Raw genomic sequence first — 25,787 nt, 5'->3', positions numbered from 1 at the left:
AAACAAGCTTCAAGGCTTTGTGATTCACATTACAGCATTTTTTTTTAGCTTAACCAATGTTGTAAACATGAGAAACCTCCACACATAAATACATTTTATTTCCTTTAATCATTGTTAGTTATTATATTACCATATATACATAAATATATATAGATTGGATTACAGACACCACACACACTAGAAGCTAATCAGAAAGGAGGAGCAAATCCTGTAGTCTGAGCCAGCCACTGCACTTATAAAGTGATTAATATAAAAATAATATAACCATAATCAATCAATAAGCAGGTTCATACACTTTTTAACCAATACATTTTTCCATGCCTTCAATGCAAATTTTCATGACCACATGACTTTCAAAACATCACTGCAGACATGGACAGTATAATAAGCTCTATTGTGTAGAGGCTAAATTACTGAATTAACTCTGAGCTGACGTTTTTTTTTAGCTTAAAATAGATTTTTTTTCGTCGATAAATGGAAACACAAAGATTTCTGGGTATTTTTATTGTTCCAAAACGTATCCAGGCCTGGAATTTTTTTTTCCTAATTCCATTACTTTTCCAGGTTTTTCATGAACGTATAAACCCTAAATAAGAACATTTGAGGGGATTGTCCTCAGTTGCCTCTTCACTCTACTTTTGGATCTGGGTTGGGACCTGTGGTGGTTAAAGGAGTGTTATTGGTGCACTTGTGTTTCTTTAATGTAGATGCATGCATGAAGTTTGTCTCACAGTCTGAACAGTAATACAGTTTCTCTCCCGTGTGAATGCGCTGGTGTCTTTTGAGATTACTCTGTGTGGTAAAACTGTTGTCACATTCTGCACAATTATAGGGTTTTTCTCCAGTGTGAATGCGCTGATGTCTTTTGAGGTCACTCTGTTGAACAAAACTCTTCCCACAGTCTGAGCAGTGAAACGGTTTCTCTCCAGTGTGAATGCGCTGGTGTTCTTTGAGATCACAATGTGTAGTAAAACTCTTTCCACACTCGGAGCAGTAATATGGTTTCTCTCCAGTGTGAATGCGCTGGTGTGTGATGAAATGGCTCAGTTGATTAAAACCCTTTCCACAGTCCGAACAGTGATAGGGTTTCTCTCCGGTGTGAATGCGCCGGTGTCTTTTGAGATCATTCTGTGTAGTAAAACTCTTTCCACAGTCTGAGCAGAGATACGGTTTCTCTCCAGTGTGAACACGCTGATGTAGTTGGAGATTACCAAGCCGATAAAAACTTTTACCACAGTCTGTGCAGTGATATGGTTTCTCGCCAGTGTGAATGCGCTGGTGTAGTTGAAGATTAGCCAGACGATTAAAGCTCTTCCCACAGTCTGAGCAGTGATACGGTTTCTCTCCGGTGTGAATGCGCTGATGTCTTCTGAGATCAGCCTGTGAAGTAAAACTCTTCCCACAGTCTGAACAGGGGTGAGTTTTCTCCATGCCTGGATTTGGCTTCATTTGTTTGTGAGCAAACAGCTTCTGCAGGTACTGGACATCGTTCAGGAAGCCTTATGCTTAAAAACGATTTTTGTGAAATCACCTGATTATTGGTTGAACCAGGACAGCACTAATTCTGGAAGAGACAAAGAAAAAATTTATGCAAAATGCAACAAATGCAGGGCGTTTAACTCCTAAAAAAAGAGAAACCTTTATCAATTCCACTCTATGGGTAAAATTATTGGAATACCTCCTTATTACCAAAAAAGACATATATCTATAATATCTATAACTGGTCAAAATTTGGACAGTCTTCTTCTCAATCAATATGTTTTTTCCTTTGTACGATTTTTTTTTTTACATTGTAAATTTATCATGGGAAAAATCAAGGCTACACAGGAACAGATGCTGAATTATTTTGTAACCAAAACGTTTACCACATTTAGCTTTAGCCCTATCCAGACAGGATTAGTATCTCAGGGGGTCCTGGAGTAGTTTTTTTCTTTTATGGGGGGTTTTATCCTCTGTGATTTTATTCCTGTCCAGAACGATCATGTACGTGTTTTTCACAGATGTCCTCTGAGATAATTATCTACTGTTTTTCTCTGAACTCCGTGCTCCTCCAAGAATTTTAGTCCCGTCCGGACACACATCTCAGAGTTTCGTCTCCTCGCCTTTAATAAAATAGCTATTTGTCCACTGCGGCGCACCATAATTACACTTTGGGCATGCGTTTCCATGGAGATCTACATAAAAAACACAACAGCGAGTGGAAATGGAGGAGCTACTGAACGCCGCGATGTCACGTTACCGAGAAAGCCTAAAAACTCACTGGTCCTGGTGTTTTTTCAATTGCAATCCAAATACAGGAGTTTTATCACTGAGTAGAAGTGTGATTTTTTTTTTTACAGACCTAAAGGAGTTACGTAGAAGATCGTGTTGAAGAGAGGAACTTCTCCATACCTTCTATAGATCAGATGATCCGGTTCCTCCAGAGATGTGGAACCAAACCCCCCAAAAACACTCCAGCTGTAGAACCTCGACTGAGGCACAGTGAACTGCAGTGAAATCATCTTAAAGAAATTAATCTAATTTTAAATTATACCTCTTAACCCTTAAAAAAACAGAAGAACCTGCCTATGCACTACATCCATCCCTGATCAGTAACGCAGTAACTACTTTAAATAAAAATTATTGTGAAGCTCTGCTGTAAGTGTATCAAACCAAATGAGGTGTTGTGCAGAATATTGAGCTCTGCTATTGTAGAGCTCCGGAAATCTAGCAAGACGCTGTCAAAATAAAAGTTCGTTTTAACTGTTAGCTCTAATAAAAAAGCACCTACCGTCCATTAAATATTAGTGCAATTTTAGTGAAACCAAATAGAGTATCTATAAATTAGAAAAATAGAAAACTTTTCACCACAGCACTCACCGGGGACCCTCTGGTGGTCTGGCAAATCTGGAATAGATTCTGACGTTGTATTCTTTTTTTATTTTTATTTTTTATTAAAGCAACAATAATACAAAAAAAACAACAGAAACAAAAAGATAAAAAAATGCATACAAAAAATAGAGCCAGAGGTCCTGCAACAACAATCTCAAACAAATACTTCCACAATCATCTTAACACAAAACAACAACAACATTAAAACATGAGACCAAGTCTTCTAAACATGCTGAAATGTTAAATTTAACCCTTTTAGACCTGAATTATATTCCAGTGACTGGAAAATATAAGAATATAGGAATACTGTTTTTTTCTGTATTTCTGTTCTTTCTGGTGTTTTTTTCTTTATTTAACATTAAATCTAAATAGCAAAAATATTCTTGCAATATAATTGCTTTTTAATGTTCATTGCATTGTTTATCATTTAAAATTTCCGAAACATCCCCAAACAATAAAATAAATGTTATAAAAGTGTTCTAAACCTCATAATATTTAGATAGATAGATAGATAGATAGATAGATAGATAGATAGATAGATAGATTTTCTGCTATCATTAACCCTTGCAGACCCTGCTTCCATTACAAATTACATCACATATTTATTTTTTTAATGTTTGTTGCACATAACAGTAATTTAGGGCTGTTACCAATCAGAATAGGTCATGTTATATTATGTGTTTATTCTATTCTGCATGATTAGTTTAATTATTGTTCACTGTTAACATGTTTGCAAAGCCATCATCTATCTATTTATTGAATGGTATCATTAGAGCCAACGAGACAAAGTAAGAGCTCATTTTTACTAATATTATATGAGGTTTAGAGCACTTTTTATAATATTTATTGTACTGTTTGGGGATGGTCAATAGATCAATATCACATATAAAATAAAATGCTAAACAATGCAATGGACACTAAAAAAGCAAATAAATAGTTTTACTATTTTGATTTAATTTTAAATATAGAGTTTACATTGAAATAGTACAGTCCTGTTTTGTGTCCAGCACAGAAACAAAACAGCATTCTTATACACTTATATTTTCCTTTCACTGGAATACAATTCAGGTCTGAAAGGGTTAAATTTAACAATCACTGAGTCCTGCTTCAGACTCCAGATCAGTAGGTGTCAGTAATGATCTTGTAGTTGTTCTGCAGCCTCCATAACCTGTAAAGAAGAAGGAGAAGAAGCTGTACAGTAGTGGAGATTCTCTGGTTCTACAGCTGGAGTGTTTTTGGGGGGTTTGGTTCCACATCTCTGGAGGAACAGGATCAGCTGATCTATAGAAGGTATGGAGAAGTTCCTCTCTTCAACACGATCTTCTACATTTACTCCTTATAAACTCACAGAAACACATCAACATAGGCGTGTTTCAGTGTTATCCTTAAGCTAACGTGCTGGAAGCTGTAAAAATTCACCTTTTGCTTGGTTAAAATGGGTAGAAACGTGTCTTAGTAATTTACGTAGTAAGTATTGTAAAGTGGGGTGTTTCAATTGCCCTTCAACTTAAACCATATCAATCAATCAATTAACCTTTATTTTCACTCGGTAAATACATTGAGGATAACCCTCATTTTCAATGTAGCCGAGCTTACATAAAGTTACAGGAATTGAGAATTAAGTTTAAGTTATAAAAACAAGCAAACAATGTAAGATTTAATTAAGGAAAAATAAAATAATTTGTCATAAAAGATTATGCAAACAGGCTAAAATGTAGAGCAATAAAACAAAAAGATAAAACCTATTAGTAAAATCTAACTTAAATAATAACATTTAAGCACAGAAAAAAATATTAATAAAACACTAAAATACTAAACTAAAATAACCACAATTATAAATATGTAAAGGATGGAACTGAAATAAAAAATAATAATAAGTAAAAAAAATATTAAGAAAACATAAAAGGAAGAAAATAAATAAAATAAAATAAAATAAAAACGTAAAAGCAGTAACAAAACAAATAAAAAGATGAAATTAATAAAATAAATAAAATAAAAGGGCTAAAATGTAAATTTCCAGCTGGCACACAACCGACCCGAAACAAAACGTTGAAATGTGGTTAAAATCTGGTTGGAGTAATGTCTGTTGTTGTTTCAACGTTCAACATTGAATTTAACACTGTATGGATTTCATCACCATACAATTTAAAAAAACAGTTGGATGGAGGAATAAAAATTTGTTTTACTTCCATTTGCAGTGACTTCCTTTTAATTTTGCACCAATTCTTCATCATACCTGGGGATATGTTAATGTTCAATTCATTTTATTGTTGTGTTTTTGAGATCAAATGTTCAATTAGATTGGTAGTGGTGGGTAACTTTCTTTATACGGCTTTACTACAGTGATGTAGATTCATTGTTAACACTCTGTTAACCCTAGAATTGTCTAGTTTTAGCTACTTGTAGTAATGAAAGCTTTTTGTTTGTAGTTGTACAGTTAATTCCTACTTCTAAGAGATTTATATTCGAGGAGAGAGATAATAAAAATAAAATAGTTAATTTTTTATATTGGCTTCAAATTTAACACCAAATCCAACATTGATTCAACGTTCTTTTACAGTTGAAATGGCAGCTGGGTTATGCAGCCTCTGACAGCTGCAGAAGAAGCACCAACTCCATATTATAATGCTTATGGCTTCAAGATGAGATACAAGTACAGTAGATTTTATGGTGAGATGAAGGTGGTTTAGTAGTTTTTTGTCTTATCTGACTTCAGTAGTCCTCTGCAGTAGGGGTGGGCGATATGGCTCTAAAATAATATCATGATATTTCAGGGTATTTTTGCGATAACGATATACTTGGCGATATAGGAAAACTAAAATTATTCATTCATTTCAGGAATATAGTATAATAGTATAACAGAATAATCATAATATGGCAAAATAAACAATATAGCATAAAATAATATAATACAGAAAATAATATTGCAGAATATTTACTGCATGCATATAACCTGCAAACTAAAACAATTATACAATAAATACACCTAAAGCTTCACAGTAAATAATAGACTACTTTTAAGACAAAACAGCCCTATTATCACGATATGGATTTTTAATATCATGATATTTCTGTGTCACGATATATTGTATACGATATAATATTGCCCACCCCTACTCTGCAGTAAACCCACTTGCCTTCGCATTTATTTTTGCTGTCTTTTCCAGAATGAATGCCGTCCTCTTCCAGGTCTCATGATCCTTGCGTCGACTTTCCAACCTGGCCAAAGTTTTTCATCATTTAGGAGATTTCACAACGGTCAGTGTTACGCTGCTAAAAGTGGTTAGACGGAACGGAAGGCATTTAAAAGAATTTACTGACCTGCAAAATTTGACATTTGAAGCCAAATCCAGGCATGGAGGAATCTCATTACTGTTCAGACTGTGGGAAGAGTTTTACTCAACAGAGTACACTTCAACAACACCAGTGCGTTCACACAGGCGAGCAACTGTATACCTGTTCAGACTGTGGGAGGAGTTTTACTACACTGTATAATCTCAATACACATCAGCGCATTCACACAGGAGAGAAACCTTACGACTGCTCAGAGTGTGGGAAGAGTTTTAATCAAATGAGTCATCTCAGAACACATCAGCGCATTCACACTGGAGCAAAACCTCATTACTGCTCAGACTGTGGGAAGAGTTTTTCTCAAAGCAGCGATCTCAAAAGACACCAGAGCATTCACACAGGAGAGAAACCATATCACTGCTCACACTGTGGGAAGAGTTTTATTTCACAGAGTTATTTCAACACACACCAGCGCATTCACACAGGAGATAAACCATACTACTGTTCAGAGTGTGGGAAGAATTTTATTTCACAGAGTTATCTCAACACACACCAGCGTATTCACACTGGACAAAAACCATATTACTGTTCAGACTGTGGGAAGAATTTTACTCAACACAGTGCATTAAAAAGACACCAGCGCATTCACACCGGTGAGAAACCATATCACTGTTCAGACTGTGGGAAGAGTTTTACTACACAGAGTCATCTCAAGCTACACCAGCGCACTCACACAGGAGAGAAACCGTATCACTGCTCAGACTGTGGATGGCAATTTACTAGACCGACTGATCTCACTGCACACCAGCGCATTCACACTGGAGAGAAACCGTATCACTGCTCAGACTGTGGGAAGAGTTTTACTCGACAGAGTCATGTCAGAATCCACCAGCGCATTCACACAGGAGATAAACCATATTACTGTTTAGCATGTAAGAAAAATTTCAGGTATTCTTTTATATTAAAGAAACACAAGTGCACTAAAAGTAGTAATGAAAATAACCACCCCAGATAATACAAGGAACTTTGTTATAGAGGGAAAAACAATTTATTATTTTTTTTTAGTTTCTGAAGCATATTCATACAATAAAGTGGAATATTGCGTGGTGCACATCATGTCCAGCCAAAGGCCGATACGTAGAGGATTCCATCCAACACATATTCTAAGGGGCAATTGGAGACAATCCCCTAATACTCCAACTATTTTTTTTTTGTTTTACAACTTTATATCATGTCACTGAGTGGGTTAAGCTGTTCATTTAAAATACAGGACAAAAATAATAAAATAATAAAAAATAATACAAATATATTGTTTCCCCTTTTTTATATATACTTTGCAGTGTGTAACCAATGTTAGACACTGCATATTTAGCCATATTTGTAGTGAAGGGTCTGATTGGAGATAACCACACCTTCAACACTCTTAATTGCTTTATACATATATAGATATACACACTTTTACTGTTTACCTAATAGATTAGCTTTATGAACGTTGTTCTCTTTCTAACTGTCACAATGACACATGGCTTTGTAGGTTATTTGTTGGTGATCACATCATCAGAACTCGACAACAAACTGTTAACTAAACAGTTGATGTTGACATAGGCATATTGATAGATTCCATCCAGTTGCATTAAATCCTATTGATTTACATGTCATTTACCTAAAGGTATAACTGCTTGGATGGAGTCTCTGTCTGGATTGCCTGTCTCTCTCTCTCTCTCTCTCTCTCTGGGTTGTGAATGTATTAACCTATCGAGATTTAATTATAGTATGTGTTGACACGTTGATGTACTTTTACTCTTTTCTAATGTATCTATCTTTAATAATGTTCCTTTTATATATCTGTAATGCTGAAACAATTTTTTCAGTAAACTTTAACATTTTAAATTCTAATCTTAACTGATTGAATGGTCATCTTTTCATGCTCTGGGATTTTTTTTACATCTGAGTTTTATCTAAGTCATGCTGTGTTAAATTACCCAACAGTATCCATTAGTGTTTTTCTATTTTTCGTCATCAGCATCAAGTTCTAATCTGCTTTAACGACTAATCGAATATTTGTGGATATATGTAATTTTTATATAGCAAAAGAAAAGCAAATGCTTTAAAGACGAAACAATGCATCCATGCATAGTCATATAATTCATGTATAGGTACTATTTCTAGGAGAGAAAACTGCTTTAAATGCAATAATTAAGTGTCAAACATTTCAGTTTTTTTACATTTCAATTGACTGTACAATTACTTTAAAGTTTAAAGTAAAAAAAACAACTATAAATTGAAGTAAAATGAATTTAATTTATACAATGTATATCATGTCAGAGGCCTACATGGAGTATATTTTAAATTTCACTACTGAATCAGTGTTAGGATAGACGATGAAGGTGCTGTCACACTATAGTGTATGTGTACTTTAAAAGGTCTGAAAACTGTGATTAAAAACCAGGGTTATTTCACCAAATATTGATTATTTCTGAACACTTAAAACTTTATGAATATGAACTTGTTTTTTTTTTGGCATTATTTGAGGTTTGAAAGCTCTGCATCTTTTTTTTTTATTTCAGCCATTTCTCATTTTCTGCAAATAAATGCTCTAAATGACAATATTGTTGTTTGGAATTTGGTAAAAAATATGATCTGCAGCTTCTAGAATAAAACAACAATGTTAATTTTACTCAAACATAAACACCTTATTTTATTGTATATACTCACAGCAAAGCTTCACAATGGTTTTTCTTTAAAGAGATTGTTGTGTTATGGATCAGGGATGGGTGTAGTGCATATTAAGCAGGTTCTTCTGATTTTTAAGTGTTTAGAAGATAATGTTTTGATGGTTTTGGTACTGCAGTTCTCTATCTCTCAGTGCTGCTTCAGACTCCAGATCAGTAGGTGTCAGTAATGATCTTGTAGTTGTTCTGCAGCCTCCATAACCTGTAAAGAAGAAGGAGAAGAAGCTGTACAGTAGTGGAGATTCTCTGGTTCTACAGCTGGAGTGTTTTGGGGGGGTTTGGTTCCACATCTCTGGAGGAACAGGATCAGCTGATCTATAGAAGGTATGGAGAAGTTCCTCTCTTCAACACGATCTTCTACATTTACTCCTAGATGCTGAATTTAAACTGTCCGCCATATTGGTTTGGGCACAACTGACTAATAAAAACAAATACCGTTAAACGGTGGAGCTGCAGTTTTTCTCTTTAAAAAGATAACATTCATATGTTTTCCTCAAAATTAATTATTCATTTTGATATATTTTTATTTTGATCTACATGTATAAAACAGGGGTTGACTACAGTTATTTCTAATGTCTACAGAGAGGCGTGAGCATCAGTGTTGGTAGAAATCCACGTCAAGTCCAAATATCCATTTTATATCCAAATAATGAGACACTGACAGTCAGTAGTATGATTTCTTTACTTGTATAGGCGTGACAGCACAGAGATATACTCCAAGACAGACAGTTTACCTATGAGATAAAAAAGATATGCTTTTGATTTTCTTTAGAGAGGAATTTCAGGCTTTGCAGCAGTTGGACGTGATCCGAATACTGTACATCTTAAAAATGTAAAAATAAATACTTAATATCTTTTTAATGAGAATAAAAAAAACTTCTAACAACACAGAAATTATATTGTTCACCCCACAATCCTTTGGGTGAACTGTAGCCCAGATTTAATTTTCCCTGCCAATCTACCATAAAAACCTTACTGCTTTAACCCCTTTATTTTATGTCCTTTTACTGTATATATTTTTTAATTGAATTATAGGTCTTTTTAGTGAAATGTATTCAGCAATGGAAATATTGAAGTGACAATACTCGGAAAACAACATTGATAGAAATCTGTCAGTTTAAAGTTTTTAGACCTTTTTAAATCTTTTTTTTTATTCACAACAGTAGTAGTGAAATAATACAGTTCTTTATTTACTTATAAATTATTTTTTCAAACAATAAATACAAGTATATACAGTATCATAAAAAACAATAATTATTACTATTGTTTAAAAGGGAAAATATTTAAGATATCCATTAATAAGAACTTCCTACCGAACACAATAAACTGAGAAGAATAACCACTTATGAATCTTTTCACCAAAGTTTGATAAATTTCATACAGGAAAATGTACAATTTTTTTATTTTGTCACACATGGCAAGCTATATGACAGGGCGACAATTTTATTTTACTTGTTGAACTGTTCATAATGATCTGTTTTTGAAGATGAATTTTGATTTTCTAGAATTATTTTAATTATCTCAAGGTTAATTTCTGTAAGAGGCAGGATTATCCCAAGATGAAAGCTTGATATTTCCATGAGGTGAATGAATAATTGAAATATGTAAATTAGTAAAAACTTTAATCCCTTAAAAACATACCCTCAAAAAAACTGTAGAAAATGTACAGAAAGTTATTTAAAGTGAATATTAGCATTTCTCTGTATTTGTAATAATGTGGTACACAGCGTTTCTGTGATATAAAAAATGCTGCAAACACAAAAGATGTGTTTTATTGAAAATAACATCTATACAAATTGTGGGAAAATAGTACAAATGTAGTACAAATAATACAGACTGTATGTGTAAAATAAAATGTTCTAGTACTAATATACTAATATACATCAGAGGTTTGTGCACTTTCATATTCAAAATTCATATTTTTCAAATTTAAGATGTAATATAGAAATAAAATATGAAACATGTATGCATAAAAATAAAATATTACATTTAGGAAAAGCTCAGGTGGTTGGTTTGGTATAGTACATGATCATAAATGCTATCTCATGAATTATCAAGGTAAAATTAATTAATGCAATTCTGAGTAAAATAAGTTTCTATTTTATTGAATGAGTTTCTGAGCACTGAAACGACATGCTTTTGTTGCATCACAACAAAAAGCATCATTTTTCTTTGTCTCTTCCAGAAATTAGGATGTTCCAAGTCTTCTCCGGTTCCTAGTGTCTGGTTTTCTTGTTGGATGAAGTTCATCTCCACAAACAACCAGGAAATTTTACGAAGATCAGTGGTAAACTGTTGAAAGAGGTTAAGTACAAGGCATGTGGAAAAATCTCCAGTACCCGAAAAAGGGGGCAAAATGTGGCAAAGTCCAGGCAAAGAGAAAACTTACCACTGCTCAGACTGTGGGAGGAGTTTTACTCAACAGTGTTCTCTAAAAAAACACCAGCACATTCACACTGGAGAGAAACCGTATCAATGTTCAGTCTGTGGGAAGAGTTTTAATCAACAGGGTAATCTTAAAAGACACTGCCGCAGTCACACTGGAGAAAAACTGCATCACTGCCCAGAGTGTGGAAAGAGTTTTTCTACTCAGAATCATCTCCAAGACCACCAGCGCATTCACACAGGAGAGAAACCATATCACTGCCCAGAATGTGGGAAGAGTTTTGCTACACAGAGTAATCTTAAAATACACCAGCGTATTCATTCAGGGGAGAAACCGTATTACTGTTCAGACTGTGGGAAATGTTTTACTAGACAGAGTGATCTCAACACACACCAGCGCATTCACACAGGAGAAAAACCACATTGCTGTTCAGACTGTGGAAGGAGTTTTAATCAACTGAATCATCTCCAACGACACCAGAGCATTCACACTGGAAAGAAACCATATCAGTGTTCAGACTGTGTGAAGAGTTTTGCTACACAGAGCCATCTCACCGCACATCAGCGCATTCACACTGGAGAGAAACCGTATTTCTGTTCAGAGTGTGGAAAGAGTTTTAGTCAACTGGGCAATCTCCAACAACACCAGCGCATTCACACTGGAGAGAAACCATATCAGTGTTTAGACTGTGAGAAGAGCTTTATGCATTTAGGTACATTAAAGAAACATAAATGCACTAAGAGCAGTAACGAAAATGGGCAATAAAATTCCTCCCAAGCAGTCATAATTGATTGTTTCACAAGTTTATTTCACTGAGACAAATGTGATATTTAATGTGGTATCTCTCTAAAATCCATTGCTAGGCCATGCATTCTGTTCCAAGAGACTTTACTGTGTACTGGCACACATTGCAGAATCAGAAGATTCTGCAGAATGCCAATAAAATGAAAATAGTAAGATTACTAGTTAAGTAATATTACTAGTAATAAAGACAAAAACTATATAGATCAGAAAATCATATAACTGTAATGTGCTTTGCTATTTATTATTATTATAACCATTATTATATACTGTTGATCTAGACATAGTCAATCAATATGTTTATTTGTATCACCAGGATGAAGATCTTGTACTCTTTAAAGATTAACCCCAGAAGTATGGATATCTGTAATTGTAATAAAACAAAAGAGAAGCGATATTTGTTTGGTTTTATTTACATATCATTTACATAAAGGTGTAATAGCTGTGACTACTTTACTACTGTACTAAAATGCTGCATTTGTCTTCTAATGAAGTATTATTTATCTTCTTACTTTCGTTTTTACTTAGAAGACCACTCTGCTCCCATTCTGCCTTTCACTCTGAGAACTTTCCACTGCTTTCTGTAATAACTACATAACACAATACTTTACTTTTACTTTTCGTATTTGAGTAGTACATTTGACAGCGGAGAGCATCTACCACTCTGGCTTTAGTGATAATGTGGGTTTGGAATGATATGAACATTTTTATTATTGTTAAGACATTTCTATAACTGTAAAGATTTTTTTATAACTGTAAAGACTAACGATACAGCATATACAATGTACTTACTTGTAAATAATATCTATAACACATTACTGTTTTCATGTACGTATTTCCATCCTGGATGTAAATTTAGGACCAATTTAATTTTTATATTTATTTTGTTTATTTCTTGCTTTATTGTATGTTTTCGACTTAAATCTTAATGTGGCATACTTGGCGAGGAGCAAAAAAATAATTTTATTGTATGAGGAAACTTGTTGCTTACTGTATACGTGACAATAAACTCTTAGAATCTTGAATGTATAAAAAATGTATGAGTAAAAAAATATCTAGTACAGCTAAAGTGGAAGTAGTTAAAAAAAAATACTTTACTGCCTAAAACCATTTGCTGTAGAACAATGGAAATATATAGGTATGTTTTCTTGATATTCTTGAGTAAAATACACCATTGTAGTTTCCAAAAAGGAAGGAAAATCCAGGCCAGGTCGTTTATTACTATTTTTAAGTAGAGTTTTTAGCCGATTAGCTCCATTCAACCCATTAATTGAGGACTCATTCGCGGGCTCCCTCTATCGGTGTAGGTATAGAGTGGGCAGGCTCTCCATAAAGAGGTGTTCTGTCGAGTTGCTACCCATCAATATGTGCTTCTTTACCACACTGCGCATGCGCTGACCAACATTTTTAAATATGTTTTCATGTTTTTAATGATAATTACTTAAGTTTTTACTGGGAACATTGAACAACCTGCTTGCATGTTAAAACACCGTAAAAAAAATATAACAAATATAAAAAATATATTGGTCCACGTATATCTAATCACGTTTGGACCTTTACTTTTTAAACTTTACCTGATACAGTGATTTAGCCTATTCAAATATCCTAACTAGGCTTCTGTTGAGAGTATTTTCTAATAAGGTTTTTGAAGAAACTTTTTTTTGGTATTTTTTAACGTTTTAAAAATTAAATACTACTAGGGTAGCATGATTTGACAAGGTAGCACAACTCGACAGAACACCGGCTCTTTTCCTGTTCTCTGGATGGATGAACATAACCAGCAGAACTGTGGAAGGTATGGAGATGTTAGACTCGATATATCCTGAATTATAAATAAACATATCTCTGATTGATGAGGAATATTCAGGATGACACTTTCAGAAATCTAAATTAAATACAGACATTAGGTTCTCAGTTCTGAGGGGAAAACTTAGCTTGGTTGGCTACAGACCCTTTTAGAATATTAGCTTGGTATTGTTTAGCTGTCCTGCTAATAAACTAGTACCAAACCCACCAGCAAAAATGTACATATTCGTATCAATTTTCATTTTCCACCAATATTACAGCTTTTAATCCAATGTGCCCTCGAGTTTCGGGCTGTGTGTGTTTACCAGAGGCTCTATTTGGTCTGTTACAATCTATTCTAGGCGGTTAACTTAGCATAGCGTAGCCTGAGGTGACTAGAGAGTGGAGCGTCAGTTCCGCTGGATAGGTGACGTGTTTCCGGTCTAGTTGAGCAGGGTAAACACTGCGGAGCTACAGAGTTCACTACAGATTTCGCTACGTATTTGCACTATTTTCCACGGATTTCTTTCTCATACATCTCCTGAAAATAGCTGAGGTATCGGTTGTGAAACAATCGAAACCTAGAAAGGCTTACTGACTCTTTTTTAAAGGAATATCCCCTCAATACCGAGGGTAAGTAGTTATTTAAGCAATAATACACTTGAGGTTCGTGCTATAACGTGTAAAATTGGCCCTGCTGTACTGCGGCCTCGTGCTGTAGATTAGCACAGCAGTGCCAATATTACACATTATAGCACGAACCTCAAGTGTATTATTGCGATTATACCACAGTTCCATTATCGCTGTTTATTTGAGTTGAATATAACAAGAAAATACGTTCTGTTTGGTTATAAATACTCCACAAGTTAAAATAGTTCAATTGTAGCTCTGCATGTAGCTGCTAGTGATATTCGATACCATCGATTTAATTTTCTTTCCGATACAGAGTAAAATTCAGGTTGGTATTGGCGATACAGATCCGATACCGATACTTTGTGCAAATTTGGTAAATCTTAAAGAGAAGTGTACTTCAAATCATAGCTTCATAAAAAATACAAGATATCCAAATTGTTTATTTATTTATTTTAAACTGAAGTATGATTGGGATTTTCTGCATTGAATGCTTAGTCCTATTTAAAGTCAACTATGCATGTAGTTTTACAAATTAGCCTATGATAAGGAAATAGGGAATACAAACACTTGCTGTTTTATAATACTGGGAGACTCAAATTGAAATTTCCAGTAAAAAAATAGTTAAATAAATAAAGAAATGCTACAATTATAGTTGACCATTTGAATATGTAAATTTAACAGCAAATTAGACTGATTGTGCATAATAATAGACACCGTTTATGAATAGCAAAAGTTAACCATGGCTGTTTTATCACAATTACTATAATTTAATGACACCCACTTTTAACACTACTCACGTACCTGGGTCCAAATAGTCACACCCAAACTTTTTTCAGTACCACCTTTCACCAAGATACTGTTATGTATGTGTTTTTTGCAGTGTGCAGTACAAGGGTTTGCCTGGAAATATAATTTTATCTCATTAATTTCCTCCATTTAGCATAACTGGGTTTTCTTTTGTCTTTTACAGATATTAAGATACTCCAGGTTTTTTTTACCTGGCTGAAGTTTGTCTCTACAAACAACTAAAAGATTTCACATAGATCAGTGTTAAACTGCTCCAATAGGTTTAGCCCAAGACACTCTCCAGTACCTGCAGACGTTGTTGGATACATCTAACAATGAAGCCAGGTCCAGTCAGGGAGAAAAATCACCACTGTTCAGAGTGTGGAAAGAGTTTTACTACACAGCATAATCTCACGACACACCAGCGCATTCACACAGGAGAGAAACCGTATCAGTGCTCAGACTGTGGGAAGAGTTTTACTCAACAGAGTATTCTCAAAAGACACCAGCGCATTCACACAGGAGTACAAACATATCCCTGCCCAGACTGTGGAAACATCTTTACTACACAGCGTGATCTCACAAAACACCAGCGCATTCACACAGGTGAGAAACCATATCTGTGTTCAGACTGTGGGAAGAGTTTTCTTAGACCAAGACTTCTGAATATACACCGGCGCCGTCACACTGGAGAAAAACCGTATCACTGCTCAGACTGTGGAAAGAGCTTTATATCAAGTACTCTTCTCAACATTCACCGGCGCATTCACACAGGAGAAAAACTGAATCACTGCTCAGACTGTGGGAAGAGTTTTACTACACAGCGTGATTTCATGATACACCAGCGCATTCACACTGGAGAGAGACCATATCACTGCCCAGACTGTGATAAGAGTTTTATTACAAAAACTCATCTCAAAACACACCAACGCATTCACACTGGAGAGAGACCATATCACTGCCCAGACTGTGATAAGAGTTTTATTACACATACTCTTCTCAACATACACCGGCGCATTCACACAGGAGAAAAACTGCATGATTGCTCAGAGTGTGGGAAGAGTTTTACTACACAGCGTAATCTCATGACACACCAGCGCATTCACACAGGAGAAAAACCGTTTCCCTGCACAAACTGTGGAAAAAGTTTTATTACACAAAGTATTCTCAACGTACACCTGCGCACTCACACCAGAGAAAAACCGTATCACTGCTCAGACTGTGGGAAGAGATTTATTACAAATGCTCTTTTAAATATACACCGGCGCATTCACACAGGAGAAAATTTGAATCACTGCTCAGACTGTGGAATGAGTTTTATTACAAAAAATCATCTCAACATACACCAGCGCATTCACACTGGAGAGAGACCATATCACTGCTCAGACTGTGGGAAGAGTTTTATTGCACGTGCTCTTCTCAACAAACATCGGCGCAGTCACACAGGAGAAAGACCACATCACTGCCCAGACTGTGGGAAGAGTTTTAAAGATCTAGGAACTCTACGACGACACCAGCACATTCACACAGGGGATAGACCACATCCCTGCCCAGACTGTGGGAAGAGTTTTAAAACTCTAGGAAATCTACGGCGACACCATTACATTCACACTGGAGAGAAACCGTATCACTGTACATATTGTGGGAAGACTTTTACTACACGTACGCTATTGATCACACACCAGCGCGTTCACACTGGAGAAGAACCATTTCACTGCTCAGACTGCGGAAGACGTTTTAAGCGAATGTATGCTCTCAAAGAACACCAGCGCATTCACACTGGAGAGAAACCGTTTCAATGCCCAGACTGTGGGAAAAGTTTTGTTACACGTCCTCGTCTCGACATACACCGGCGCAGTCACACAGGGGAGAAACCCTTTCACTGCTCAGAATGTGGGAAAAATTTTGTTACACATTCTCTTTTCATCTCACACCAGCGTGTTCACACTGGAGAGAAGCCATATCACTGCTCAGACTGTGGGAAGAGTTTTAAGCAAAGGAATACTCTCAAAGAACACCAGCGCCTTCACACTGGAGAGAAACCATATCAATGCCCAGACTGTGGCGAGAGCTTTATTCGACTTAGTTCTGTCATCACACACCAGCTCACTCACATAAAGAAGGAAGAGGAGCACAAGGGTGAGACTAGCTCAAGACATTCAGATACATTAGATAACACTCCTTCAACCATCCCAAGCCTCAATACAGATATTAAAGTAGAGTAAAGTGGCAACTGAAGACAAAGATTCAGTGCCTTGGAGACTGGTTGGAGTACATTGTTTTGCAGGGTGCTGATGTTCTGCTGAAGACCATTATTCGGACACTTTAACGTTTTGGAAAGTGAGATTGGTCAAAAGAGCACTATAGAGAACTATAGAATATCAAGCTATCTGAATGATGTGAGCTTGAGCTCTCCTCAGAATGGAAGCAGTTGGAAAGGTGTCAATTTCATGAAAACTGAGGGAGGAGCTATTCAGCTAAAACAATCTTGTTGTGATATGCATGTGTATGGATGGATTGATGGCTATTTTCGCTGGTACTTGTGACCATGTGACAATACAGGCAATTCTAATTCATATATCTGTTATTAGACATTGCTGATGTAGCCACATACTGATTTTTGTATGTAGTTATCAGTATGAAGATCTAAAATGCTTTGAATACTAAGCATAAAAGTATGAACATCTGTGATTGTAATATAACAAAAGTATTATCATAATGATATTTTCTGTTTATATGTAGTTAATATGAATTAATTATTGCTTACATCAAGTCTTTGTTAGTTGTTAGTCTCTGTGTTGTAATTGTGTTAACCTCTTTATATACATTTTCATATGAATTTCCTTTTTTTAATTGTTTCCTTATGTTTTCCTTGTATGTATTTGTAATATTTGTTTTTTTTTAGTACATGTTAATGGCTAGTTTGGCTAGCCTAGTTCTGGATTAGACGCCACATCGAATAGAAATTCTTCACTGAAAGAAAAATAAATAGTCCAGGACTATTGTTGTGTTCAAGTTGAGAGGTGTTTGTTTGCAAGTAAGGTTGATGGACACTGGCCAGGCAACGTGAGTTGCGTGTTTGTATGACATTACATATAAAATTAAGATTGTGCATATTGAAAATTGTGAAATTGTAACTGAAAACTGTATAAATAAAATGTTTAATGTTTTTAAATGCCTGCAAATCAATTTAAGCTAGAAAGTAGAAGGTAATTAGCCCTCTAATATAACCACCACCAGTTGAAATGGTCTGCACCACGTTTATAATACAGAAAGTACAGAAGTATTTGAAGTTTCTAGGGCAGCAGTGACTTTGACAATTGGGAGTATCATCCGGGACATACAATTATTAAGGCTTCTAAAAGCTGTCATTAATCAGGACAACATGTGATCCACTCCACAAATTCACACTCAGTATTCAGCAGCGCTGATGCTCCTCCAGTGGAAAATGGACAATCTCTAGGATACTATAAATGGTGCATGTAAAAGTGTGTATAAAGTAATAATGTATATACTGTACATAACCTGTGTTAATGTGTGGTGTTTAAAATGATTTTTGCTGCCTCCACATGGCCAAAAAATAAATGAAATTTATATTTGTTTATTTCTTGTGTGTGGAGGGAGGGTTTGATCCACATTTATTCTTGTTCAATGGGTGCCCGCTGCTTGTTGAATCTCCAATTTAAAGCTTTTTTTTCTTGTTTAAACTCTGAACCAATTTTCACTTAAATATTATGGATTTTAATCATTATATTTCATGGTAAAGTTTATAGTTAATATAATGTGTGTATTTATGTGTCTATATATTATGTATAAATATAAAATTAATTAATTCATACACGTATTTAGAGTCACACATATCTAAAGCTCTGAAGGAATTTAATATTTATATTTCATGGTTAATAGTAATAGTAATAGTAACTATACCACTGCATATGTCTTAGTTTAAAAGCATAATATAAAGTATTTCATCATGAAAGCAGGTGTTTGTAATGTATAACAGCGTCCTGTATCATAACTGTCTCTGCTGTTTGTAACAAATCAAACCGTGTGAAAATCGGAGACATATATGTATAAGATATCTACGTTAGACGGTTAGCTTAGCATAGCGCAGCCTGAGGGGAATAGAGAGAGCAGCGTCAGTTCCGCTGGATAGGTGACGTGTTTCCGGTTTAGCTGAGCAGGGTAAACACTGCAGAGCTAACTTACATGTTTCACTACAACTAGAGTTCACTACGTCTTTGCACTATTTTCCACGGATTTCTTTCTCCTACATCTCCAGGAATAATAGCTGAGGAAACGCTTGTGAAACGATCGAAAGCTCAACATGCTTAAGGATAACCCTTCAATTTCGAAGGTAAGCAGTTATTGTTATAAAAGCCATTCCATAGACTGCGTGCCTTTACTTGTAATTCTTTCAAACTTATTTTTGTATTTTTTTTTTTTAACTCTGAATCTAATACTATATATTTAACTATTCAAAACATGTACTGGTCAAACTCAGGCATCTTTACCTATGTTTTTTAAAGGTTTCTAATCCAAAGATGATTACAAAACTCATGTGATATTTGAAAAGCAAGGACATTGAGCACATTCTTGTGATTTTTCTAAAATGTATATTTAAAAAATAAACAAATAAGATCTAATATTTAATTTCTCTCAACAAACCAGTAAAAAATTGTTGGTAGCACACCAAATATAATGAGCACCAGTGTTACACAGCTACAAGTCAATCAGATTTAAATATTCTACTGCCTTGTTCCACATTTCATATTATAATTTATATTTTGGGTTAAAAGAACAGGACACTCGTTCCATCAAAACATTTTCCGTTAAATTGTTTTTCCATACAGTTAAAAAGAGCGGCTGTGTAAAATTGTGTGTAAAATTGTGTAAATGTTTTTTCTTGCCTATTAATACAGAAGATAACATCATTGTTACTACTACTTTGCTAAGATTACATCCACCTAAAATCATTAGTCTTTGAGAAAGTGTTATATTAACATTTGACATTTTAGATAAATGTTCAGTTATAGTTTTCCAGAAAGGTATTACACATGCACATTACCATAACATATGGAGATGTCACATTATTTATTTATTTTTTTTTTTACATCTCCAACACAGATATGACACATGAAGTCCATAAGCATGTGATTTCTGAGTAGTGTGATGTATTCTATGTAATATTTTAATTTAAATAGATATTAACTTCATATTAAAATTTATAGGATTATTTTATGTTGCTGTATACCAAGTTCCTGCATTTGTCATCTTAAAATTAATTAACGTCATCATTCCATACATTTCTAAGCTTACTCTGTGATGTTTTAAAGATTGATGATAATCTCTAATTGTCATATATAATTTGTATACAGTTTTATTACAATTTTCAAAATCAATTTTCAAAGTAATTTCTAGAGAGGAAGGTTTAAAAAATATATTTGTATTAATCTGCTTAATTGTTCTCTTTAGTGAATTTAGTAGTTTGTAATTTTCAAAGAGGTCTTTCATCATGTTTATACCTTTGGAGCTCCATTCCACACTATGTAGAGGTTTCTTATTTAATGTAAGTAAAGGGTTATTCCATAAACCTGACATTGAAAATAGTTTGTTTCTAATTCCAAAAATATTGCATAAAGCTTAAAAAATTCAATTGGCATTTAAAAAAAAAAAAAACATTTTGTTTCAAAGAAGGTACAGGGCCATGAAGAAAAATCTCCTTCAGTGAAAAGCGTTGAGCCATTTCCTACACTAAATTAAGTAAGGTTGAGGGATTTGTAATGTCTGAACTATATATTCAGTCCTGAAAATATGATATGATAAAATATGATAAACTGATATTGAAATTACATTACTAATAAGTTTAACACACACAAAAACATTGTCTGTGCCTTGATCCAGTAATAGATCCAAGAACATAATCGGCTGATGGTGCAATAAACTCCAGAACTCCCCATGGATCATGTGACTGTATTCGGCTCTGAGAGTTTGTCCAAAGTGTTCTAAATTGAATGATTGACAGTCTGTAAGTTTTCAGTGTGAATGTGTAATTGCACCTAAAAGTACTTTTAAAACATCTAACTGGCTTTTCTTTTGTCTTTTACAGATATAAAGATATTCCAAGTCTTCTATCCTGCTTGGCTTTTCTACCTGGCAGAAGTTTGTCTCCACAAACAACCAAGAGATTCCACAAAGATCAGTGTTAAACTGCTCCAATCAGTTAAGCCCAAGGCACTCAGATCCCCACACATCTCCAGTACCTGCAAACGTTGTTGGATACATTTAACAATGAAGCCAAGTCCAGTCAGGGAGAAAACTCACCAATGTTCAGAGTGTGGAAAGAGTTTTAGTACACAGTATCATCTCATGACCCACCAGCGCATTCACACAGGAGAGAAACCGTATCACTGCTCAGACTGTGGGAAAAGTTTTAATAAAAAGAGTAATCTCGAAAGACACCAGCACATTCACACAGAAGAAAAAACATATCACTGCTCAGACTGTGGGAGGAGTTTTATTTCAAGTACTCTTCTTAACGTACACCGGGACATTCACACAGGAGAAAAACCGTATCGCTGCACAAGCTGTGGGAAGAGTTTTATTAGGCAAACTTTTCTCAACATACACCAGCGCATTCACACTGGAGAGAGACCTTATCTCTGCTCAGACTGTGGGAAGAGTTTTATTACACAGTCTAATCTCACGTCACACCAGCGCATTCACACAGGAGAGAAACCGTATCAGTGCTCAGTCTGTGGGAAGAGTTTTAGTCAACAGAGTATTCTCATAAGACACCAGCACATTCACACAAGAGTAAAAACATATCCCTGCTCAGACTGTGGAAACATCTTTAATACACAGCGCAATCTCACAAAACACCAGCGCATTCACAGAGGAGAGAAACGGTATCTCTGCTCAGACTGTGGAAAGAGTTTAAGTACACAGTATAATCTCACAAAACACCAGTGCATTCACAAAGGAGAGAAACCGTATCACTGCTCAGACTGTGGGAAGAGTTTTGTCACAAAATATAAACTCAAAATACACCAGCGCATTCACACAGGAGAGAAACCGTATCACTGCTCAGACTGTGGGATGAGTTTTATCACAAAATGTAAACTCAAAATACACCAGCGCATTCACACAGGAAAGAAACCATATCACTGCTCTGACTGTGGAGAGAGTTTAAGTTCACAGTATAATCTCACAAAACACCAGCGCATTCACACAGGAGAGAAACCGTATCACTGCTCAGACTGTGGGAAGAGTTTTATCACAAAATATAAACTCAAAATACACCAGTGCATTCACACTGGAGAGAGACCACATCACTGCTCAGAATGTGGGAAGAATTTTACTACACGTACTTTTCTCAACAGACATCGACGCAGTCACACAGGAGAAAAACCACATCACTGCCCAGACTGTGGGAAGGGTTTTAAAGATCTAAGAAATCTACGACGACACCAGTACATTCACACAGGAGAAAAACCACATCACTGCCAAGAGTGTGGGAAGAGTTTTAGAGATCCAAGAAATCTATGGCGACACCAGTACATTCACACTGGAGAGAAACCGTATCACTGTACAGCTTGTGGTAAGAGCTTTATTACACATACGCTTTTGATCACACACCAGCGCGTTCACACCGGAAAAGGACCATATCACTGCTCAGACTGCGGGAAGAGTTTTAAGCGAATGTACGCTCTCAAAGAACACCAGAGTCTTCACACTGGAGAGAAACCGTATCAATGCCCAGACTGTGGGGAGAGCTTTATTCAACTTAGTTCTGTCATCACACACCGGCTCACTCACATAAAGAAGGAAGAGGAGCACGAGGGTGAGACTAGCTCTAGGCATTCAGATACATTAGATAACACTCCTTCAACCATCCCAAGCCTCAATGCAGATATTAAAGTAGAGTGAAGGTGCAACTGAAGACAAAACACTACTCTTCCCTTTAACTGTGTCACAGTGGTACAGTGCCTTGAAGACTGGTTGGAGTACATTGTTTTTCAGGGGACTGATGTTCTGCTCAAGACCATTATTCGGACACTTTAATGTTTTGGAAAGTGAGATTGATCAAAAGAGCATGTTCGAACGATGGAATATCAAGCTATCTGAGTGATTTGCTTGTGACCTCTCCTCAGGACAGAAGCAGTTGGAAAGGTGTCAATTTCTTGAAAACTGAGGAAGGAGCTATTCAGCTAAAACAATCTTGTTGTGATACATGTGTGGATGGATGGATGGACGGCTAATTTCGCTGGTACTTGTGACCATGTGACAATACAGGCATTCATATATCTGTTATTAGACATTGCTGATGTAGCCACATACTGATTTTTTATGTAGTTATCAGTATGAAGATCTAAAATGCTTTCAATACCAAGCATAAAAGTATGAACATCTGTGATTGTAATATAACAAAAGTATTATCATAATGATATTTTCTATTTATATGTAGTAAACATGAATTCATTATTGCTTAGATCAAGTCTTTGTTAGTTGTTAGTCTCTGTGTTGTAATTGTGTTAACCTGTTCATATACAATATGTTTTCCTTGTATCTGTAATTTTTTTAGTACATGTCAATGGCTAGTTTTCCAGACAGAGATTAGAAGCCTAGTCCTGGATTATATACCATATTGAATAGAGATTCTTCACTGAAAGGAAAATAAATAGTCCAGCACTATTGTTGTGTACAAGTTGAATTGTAGGAGTTAGTTTGACGCCTAAGGGTGGGTGCCACCAACAGCATCTGGCTATGATCATGATAATTTGTAAGTATGGCATGACAAATATAGTATTAAGATTGAAAATTGTTTAATTGTAACTGAAAACTGTATAAATAAACTGTTAAATGTTGTTGAATGTTGTTGTTTTTTCTTAATGCCGGGCCGGCAAATCAATTTAAGCTAGAAAGTAGAAGGTAATTAGCTCTCTAATATAAACACCCCCAGTTAAAATGGTCTGCACCACTGATATGATACAGAAAGTACAGAGGTATTTGGAGTTTCTAGGGCAGCAGGGACATTGACAATTGGGAGTATCATTCAGAACACGGACGTAATTTGGGGGGGGGGGGACGGGGGGACATGTCCCCTGCACTTTTTCAAAAGCCAGTTTTGGTCCCCTGCAGTTTTTTATGGTTAAGAACCACATACCTGTCAAGTCTCCCGTTTTGGCCGTTTTACTCCTCTTTCCCGCCGTCCTCCCGTATTAGTATTTTCCTGTAAATTTCCCGTATTATATTAAAATAAAAATAAACTTTATTATTGAGGAGACGGACCACTGACCGCTGGGTGTCTCTTAACCAATCGCGGTGCCGGTTCAAGGAGAAAGTCCCGCCTTTCAAGAGAAACAGCCAATCAGCTTGGTGGTTTTGCGGAGCGCCGAGGACGGTCAGTGTGGGGAAGCCCCGCCCCCCTCCTCGCTGTGAGAGCTAGTCGGAGCAGCTGATGTTAAACAGATCTGGATATACGGAGATCTTTCTAGAAGAAAGGTAACTAAACATGTAAACTGTGATGAGATTGTCTCTGAATCAAAACACACAGATTAAACCCGCTGTGTTTAATGCTTAATAACATGCAGCTTGTGACTCAGTTAGCTGAACTTCAGAATTAGCTAGATAGATGGTCAAGGTTTGAGAAAAATCTAAAACGTTATATATACTGTTCAACCTGTCCTGATGTACCAGATCAGCCAATAACTATTTCATTTTCAAACTGTGTTTATTAATTTAGCATTACAGGACTTTAGGACGAAAATTCAGTTAGCTAACTAGTCATCTACTGGTGAATGCCCAGAATTTAGTACAGTGCTTTATGTTGGGAGTTTAAAGCAGTTTCTTAACCCTGATCACTGTCCTAAAATTGTGTTTTCCACCAGATCTAACTGATCAGCTAATAAACACTCCTTTTTTGAGTTTAACTGTTAAAATCCATTAGCTCCCTATCGACCATAGATCAATCATTATGTATAATCAGCAGTGTATTAGACACATCATACCACCTGTTACAAAGACCACTAGAGGACATTGCACACCTTGTGCTCAGTCATGCTCTGCAGCAGGAAGGCTGTAATTAGTTTGTACAGCAGTTGGCAAGCAGCAGGGACTGGACTGTGAAAGACTGTGGTGGCTACTCATTCTCATACTCATTTGTGTTGGTGTGCGTCCATGAGAAGAAAGTGAGTCTATAACTTCAGTTAATAAGTTAGCAGCCCTTATTTAATGTTTCTATAACCTGTAGTAGAGTTAAGTACTATGTTTGTTTTCTAGTTAGCTCCAAATGTAAGTACCCTGTGTGTTGTTAGCCATATTAGCAACTACCTAAGGCCTTATATAATGCTAGCAGCCTGCTACTGTCTTAGCTTTGGGTGCTCTAGTTGTAAGTGTTGATACCGTTGGTTACTTAAATACTTGTTCATGTTGTTTGTGAATTATTCATTGTTTATTACACTTGAATATTTATCCATACTCTACTCCACTTTGTTACAGCC

At 35.6% G+C, this 25,787-nt stretch overlaps 8 protein-coding genes across 14 annotated transcripts in view; 7 read left to right on the top strand and 1 right to left on the bottom strand.

Annotated features, from left to right (window-relative positions):
• LOC103033981 (gastrula zinc finger protein XlCGF7.1-like) overlaps positions 1-8,064 on the top strand; it is a 61,861-nt gene extending 53,797 nt beyond the window's left edge. Inside the window, exon 2 of the mRNA XM_049476673.1 lies at positions 6,039-8,064. Coding sequence (XP_049332630.1) covers positions 6,227-7,177 — 951 coding nt within the window. The 5' untranslated portion in view covers positions 6,039-6,226 and the 3' untranslated portion in view covers positions 7,178-8,064. The remainder of the gene's footprint in view (positions 1-6,038) is intronic.
• On the bottom strand, positions 90-2,702 carry LOC103028688 (zinc finger protein 239). 2 transcript variants are annotated; one of them, XM_049476702.1, is made up of 2 exons: positions 2,342-2,702; positions 90-1,564 (listed from the first exon to the last, which is right to left on the bottom strand). In XM_049476702.1, the coding sequence occupies exon 2, from the start codon at positions 1,447-1,449 to the stop codon at positions 628-630; it is 822 nt and encodes a 273-aa protein (XP_049332659.1). In that variant the 5' UTR covers positions 1,450-1,564; positions 2,342-2,702; the 3' UTR covers positions 90-627. The 2 variants fall into 2 exon arrangements, with proteins under 2 accessions (XP_049332659.1, XP_049332658.1); XM_049476701.1 differs by having other exon boundaries at positions 2,392-2,702.
• The window catches only part of LOC125801073 (zinc finger protein 3-like), a 93,994-nt gene continuing 72,278 nt past the window's right edge, over positions 4,072-25,787 (top strand). Inside the window, exon 1 of one of the 2 annotated variants that reach the window (XM_049476664.1) lies at positions 4,072-4,161. The gene's annotated coding sequence lies outside the window, so the exon portion shown is untranslated. Of the gene's footprint in view, positions 4,162-9,150; positions 9,219-25,787 lie in introns of those variants that run through there. The other variant, XM_049476666.1, reaches the window with a different exon arrangement.
• The window catches only part of LOC125801076 (zinc finger protein 239-like), an 82,111-nt gene continuing 60,396 nt past the window's right edge, over positions 4,073-25,787 (top strand). The window contains exon 1 of one of the 2 annotated variants that reach the window (XM_049476676.1): positions 4,073-4,161. The gene's annotated coding sequence lies outside the window, so the exon portion shown is untranslated. Of the gene's footprint in view, positions 4,162-9,165; positions 9,219-25,787 lie in introns of those variants that run through there. The other variant, XM_049476680.1, reaches the window with a different exon arrangement.
• The window catches only part of LOC125801072 (zinc finger protein ZFP2-like), a 98,926-nt gene continuing 77,212 nt past the window's right edge, over positions 4,074-25,787 (top strand). The window contains exon 1 of one of the 2 annotated variants that reach the window (XM_049476654.1): positions 4,074-4,161. The gene's annotated coding sequence lies outside the window, so the exon portion shown is untranslated. Of the gene's footprint in view, positions 4,162-9,165; positions 9,219-25,787 lie in introns of those variants that run through there. The other variant, XM_049476658.1, reaches the window with a different exon arrangement.
• On the top strand, positions 4,130-12,476 carry LOC103029322 (zinc finger protein 239). 2 transcript variants are annotated; one of them, XM_049476704.1, is made up of 2 exons: positions 4,130-4,161; positions 11,080-12,476. In XM_049476704.1, the coding sequence occupies exon 2, from the start codon at positions 11,251-11,253 to the stop codon at positions 12,043-12,045; it is 795 nt and encodes a 264-aa protein (XP_049332661.1). In that variant the 5' UTR covers positions 4,130-4,161; positions 11,080-11,250; the 3' UTR covers positions 12,046-12,476. The 2 variants fall into 2 exon arrangements, with proteins under 2 accessions (XP_049332661.1, XP_049332662.1); XM_049476705.1 differs by lacking the exon at positions 4,130-4,161 and adding an exon at positions 9,135-9,218.
• Positions 13,812-18,889, top strand: LOC103026247 (zinc finger protein 814). Of its 2 annotated transcripts, none has more exons than XM_022666711.2 (2): positions 13,812-13,876; positions 15,470-18,889. In XM_022666711.2, exon 2 carries the CDS (start codon positions 15,621-15,623, stop codon positions 17,508-17,510), a length of 1,890 nt encoding a protein of 629 aa, XP_022522432.2. In that variant the 5' UTR covers positions 13,812-13,876; positions 15,470-15,620; the 3' UTR covers positions 17,511-18,889. The 2 variants fall into 2 exon arrangements, with proteins under 2 accessions (XP_022522432.2, XP_022522431.2); XM_022666710.2 differs by lacking the exon at positions 13,812-13,876 and adding an exon at positions 14,187-14,499.
• On the top strand, positions 19,432-24,152 carry LOC111191529 (zinc finger protein OZF-like). The gene is made up of 2 exons (XM_049476637.1): positions 19,432-19,642; positions 21,395-24,152. Exon 2 carries the CDS (start codon positions 21,577-21,579, stop codon positions 23,212-23,214), a length of 1,638 nt encoding a protein of 545 aa, XP_049332594.1. The 5' UTR covers positions 19,432-19,642; positions 21,395-21,576; the 3' UTR covers positions 23,215-24,152.

Source organism: Astyanax mexicanus, chromosome 4 (assembly GCF_023375975.1).
Source record: "Astyanax mexicanus isolate ESR-SI-001 chromosome 4, AstMex3_surface, whole genome shotgun sequence".
In the NCBI taxonomy this organism is placed as follows: domain Eukaryota; kingdom Metazoa; phylum Chordata; class Actinopteri; order Characiformes; family Acestrorhamphidae; genus Astyanax; species Astyanax mexicanus.
Note: the sequence above shows the minus strand (reverse complement) of the source record. Positions and strands in the feature narration are given on the sequence as shown.

Excerpts from the sequence above, each read along its gene's own strand:
- LOC103028688 (XM_049476702.1), bottom strand. The coding sequence starts at position 1,449 with ATGAAGCCAAATCCAGGCATGGAGAAAACTCACCCCTGTTCAGACTGT.
- LOC103029322 (XM_049476704.1), top strand. The coding sequence starts at position 11,251 with ATGTGGCAAAGTCCAGGCAAAGAGAAAACTTACCACTGCTCAGACTGT.
- LOC103026247 (XM_022666711.2), top strand. The coding sequence starts at position 15,621 with ATGAAGCCAGGTCCAGTCAGGGAGAAAAATCACCACTGTTCAGAGTGT.
- LOC111191529 (XM_049476637.1), top strand. The coding sequence starts at position 21,577 with ATGAAGCCAAGTCCAGTCAGGGAGAAAACTCACCAATGTTCAGAGTGT.